Source organism: Melozone crissalis, unplaced genomic scaffold (assembly GCF_028551555.1).
Source record: "Melozone crissalis strain CALT ecotype California unplaced genomic scaffold, PUWL_Pcris_2 ptg000019l_1, whole genome shotgun sequence".
NCBI lineage: Eukaryota > Metazoa > Chordata > Aves > Passeriformes > Passerellidae > Melozone > Melozone crissalis.
The window spans coordinates 1,132,815-1,135,941 of record NW_026535797.1 but is presented as its reverse complement, the minus strand read 5'-3'; the positions used below and the strand labels follow the sequence as shown (position 1 = coordinate 1,135,941).

General features: G+C 48.3%; 1 protein-coding gene across 1 annotated transcript; it reads right to left on the bottom strand.

Moving 5' to 3' along the window:
- Nucleotides 1-245: 245 nt before the first annotated feature.
- On the bottom strand, nt 246-3,127 carry CUNH10orf143 (chromosome unknown C10orf143 homolog). The gene is made up of 4 exons (XM_054277004.1): nt 3,053-3,127; nt 1,311-1,451; nt 1,026-1,091; nt 246-349 (listed from the first exon to the last, which is right to left on the bottom strand). The coding sequence occupies exons 1-4, from the start codon at nt 3,119-3,121 to the stop codon at nt 320-322; spliced, it is 306 nt and encodes a 101-aa protein (XP_054132979.1). The 5' UTR covers nt 3,122-3,127; the 3' UTR covers nt 246-319.

Sequence of the window (3,127 nt, the reverse complement as noted above, 5' to 3'; positions counted from 1 at the left end):
TTCCTTGTCCTTTTTGGACAATTCTGAGTTACCAAAACATGAAATCAGCTTTCCTTGTCCTTTATGGACAATTCTGAGTTACCAAAACATGAAATAATCCTTTCCTTGTCCTTTTTGGACAATCCTGAGTTACCAAAACATGAAATAATCCTTTCCTTGTCCTTTATGGACAATCCTGAGTTCCCTGAGGAGCAGAGGCTTTTGGGCAGGGGTGCAGGTGCAGGGATGGTGCCCAGGGCGGGGTGCTGAGGCAGGCGGGACCCAGCAGCAGCTGCACCCTGGGGATCCCAGCAGAAACCAGAGCTGCTCCTCTCCTGTTCTAGGAGCCCAGGATGTGACTGAAGTGGCCCTGCAATGAGAAAACCTCAGGTCACGACACAGGAGCTTGGCAGAAAGGCTTTTCCTCGCTCTTCGTTTTCAAATTTTATTTGAAATCGCTGAGCACCACCACAAATATTCCCTTTTTTTCCTCTAGAAATGAATGGAAATGAACTAACACGATCAGTGTCTGCTCAGTCACAGCTCCTGATGGAAACTTTGATGGAAACTTTGCCTTTAATTCCATAAATCAGAGATTTTGCTATGAACATCCAGCATTTCCTCATTTTGGCTCTGGAAGGAGCAATATTTTCAATACTTTATCTATTCCTCAGAAAGGAAATATCCAATTACAAAAAACAAAAAAGGAGATAGAATGAGATTCCTGAGTATTTTGTTATGATCCAGTAAATCAAGGACAAGTAAAACTGGGTAGGGGAAGTGCTATGTTATTGTTTCTTTCAGTTACTGCCCAAATTCTGCTTTTCAGAGAGAATTTGAAAAATGTGTTGAGAATTTCCAGATTTTCCAACTGCTGCTGGAAATATTAATTTGTGCTCTGCTGAAATGCTAAACCCATCTCCTTTATTTTTAACTTCCACACTTTATTCCCAAGCAATGCAATTGTGGAGGTTATTAACTTCATGTTTTAATGGGGAACAAGCCCCAGTCATTTTTGCCCCAAAAAAGCAGATTCCCACACTTACAGATTCTCCAGCCACACATCTTGGGCAGGGCTGGGAAATGCCTTTGCTCCCATGGTTTTCCAAAACCTGAGGAACAGAAACAGACACAAATTCATCAAAATGAAGGGAGGGGAAAAGGGGAAAGGGGAAAGGGGAAAGGGAAAAAGGAAAGGGAAAAAGGAAAGGGAAAAAGGAAAGGGAAAAAGGAAAGGGAAAAGGGAAAAAGAGGGCAATTACTTGCAGCTTTATGATAAAATGTACCTGAGAAATTATTTTGTAGCCAACCCATGGGCAGTGGGTACTCACCACGGAATTCTGCTTCGCCTTTGCAGCCCAGGGAGCAGAGTCAGGGAGGAGTTTCTGCCTGGGCTCCAGGTCCATGGCACAGTCCCCGAGCTGGGCAGCAGCCTGCCCTGGGACGGTGTCCAGCAGCCTGCACCGCCGCTTCTGCAACAGCAAAGGCAGCACTGACAGCTCTGAGCAGCACAGGCTGCACGTCCCGGGGATGTTCCTGCCTGCGCCTCCCTGGGGTCACACAAACACTGGGGAGAGCACCCGGAGAACAACGGGGCATTGTCCCTACAGGACATGAAAGAACACAAGCGCGCACTGCTGCTCTCACGGTGAAGAAAAGGGAAGTTTATTTTCTGACTCCGACATTTATAGATGCCCAAAAGTGACCCTGGATTGGAGGGTGACAGTGCCACCTCTCCAGTGACGCTGGACAAACCAACGGGCCATCAGATTTCTCCTCCATAAAAGAATGCAGAACAATGAGTTATCTACAGAAAGTGTGTGAGAAAGTTCACTACAAGAATGTCACCATCAGAAAGCTGAGAAAATCTTAAAAAACCAGGGTGACAGGGCATTAGGGCAGAACCGCAAGGTTTGGGTGCAGGGAGAGCAGGAATTCCGTGTCCCTATGACCAGGAATTCTGTCTCACACCTCTCTGTGCCCCTGGGAGCAGGAATTCTGTACCTGGCAGGAATTCTGTGTCTCACACCTCAGTGTGCCCCACAAAGAGCAGGAATTCTGTACCTCACACCCCTCTGTGCCCCTGAGAGCAGGAATTCTGTGTCTCACACCTCTGTGTGCCCCAAAAAGAGCAGGAACTCTGTACCTCACACCTCTCTGTGTGCCCCACAAAGAGCAGATATTCTGTACCTGGCAGGAATTCTGCACCTCACACCTCTCTGTGCCCCAGTCCCATGCAATCCCTGGCAAAGGCATCCCTGAGCCTCCACCCCAGCAGGACTTGGCATGGTGCTGATCCAAGGAATTGTGTTAAAGGAGTGATTACACCCAGGAAGCAGAAGGAGAAGTGATCCCAGTGACGGGAACACCCCTGGAGAGGGGATTTGCTCTTCCCCAAACTTTGTTTAAGGAATCCCAATCTCTTCCTCCAGGAAGATGGTGTGCTGGTACAGAACTAACAGACTGCTGAAGCACAGAAACAGAATTTAAAGCTGGAGTAAGTTAGGGAAAACCAAAATAGGATCAGAAAAAAAGGAAAAAAAAGGAAAAGTACTGGGAAGATAAAAAGGAAAAAAACCCAAAACCCAAAGGGGGGGAAAGGAAAAAAAATGGGAAGGAAAGAGAGGGAAAATAAGTGAAAAGAAAAAAGGAAAAATAAAAAAGGGAAAGGAAAAGGAGAAACAGTAATTAAAAAGGAATAAAGGAAAAGGAAGAAAGGGAAAAACGAGAAATTCAAAAGGAAAAAAGGAAAAACCAAGAAATTCAACAGGAAAAAAAGGAAAAGGAAGAAAGGGGAAAAGACATTTAAAAAAAAGGAGGGGGGAATAAAAAGGGAAAGAGAAAACGCGGCAAAAGAAAGAACGGAAAATCAGGAGAAAAAGCAAAACCCCGAAGCCTGTTGAGCTCAGTCCCCGGCCCGGCCGTGCCCGCTCCCGAGCCGGCACCGCCCGCGACAGTCGCGACACGGCCCGGACGGCGACGGGACCAGGACCGGCACCGGGCCCTGCCCCAGCCTCTGCCCGATACCCGGTCCCGGTTCCGTTCCCGATTCCCATCCCCGTTCCCGACTCACACATTCCGGCTCCCCGGCTGCCCCCGGCCCGAGCGCCGCACGCCGGCCCCGCACGGGCACCGCGGCCATGGCGGC

What these genes read in the sequence shown, in the direction of transcription:
- CUNH10orf143 (XM_054277004.1), bottom strand. Translation starts at nt 3,121, where the DNA reads ATGGCCGCGGTGCCCGTGCGGGGCCGGCGTGCGGCGCTCGGGCCGGGG. An exon ending in CAGCCGGGGAGCCGGAATGT is followed by an intron (nt 1,452 to 3,052) that starts GTGAGTCGGGAA and finishes TTGCTGTTGCAG; the next exon opens with AAGCGGCGGTGCAGGCTGCT. An exon ending in GATGTGTGGCTGGAGAATCT is followed by an intron (nt 350 to 1,025) that starts GTAAGTGTGGGA and finishes TTCTCATTGCAG; the next exon opens with GGCCACTTCAGTCACATCCT.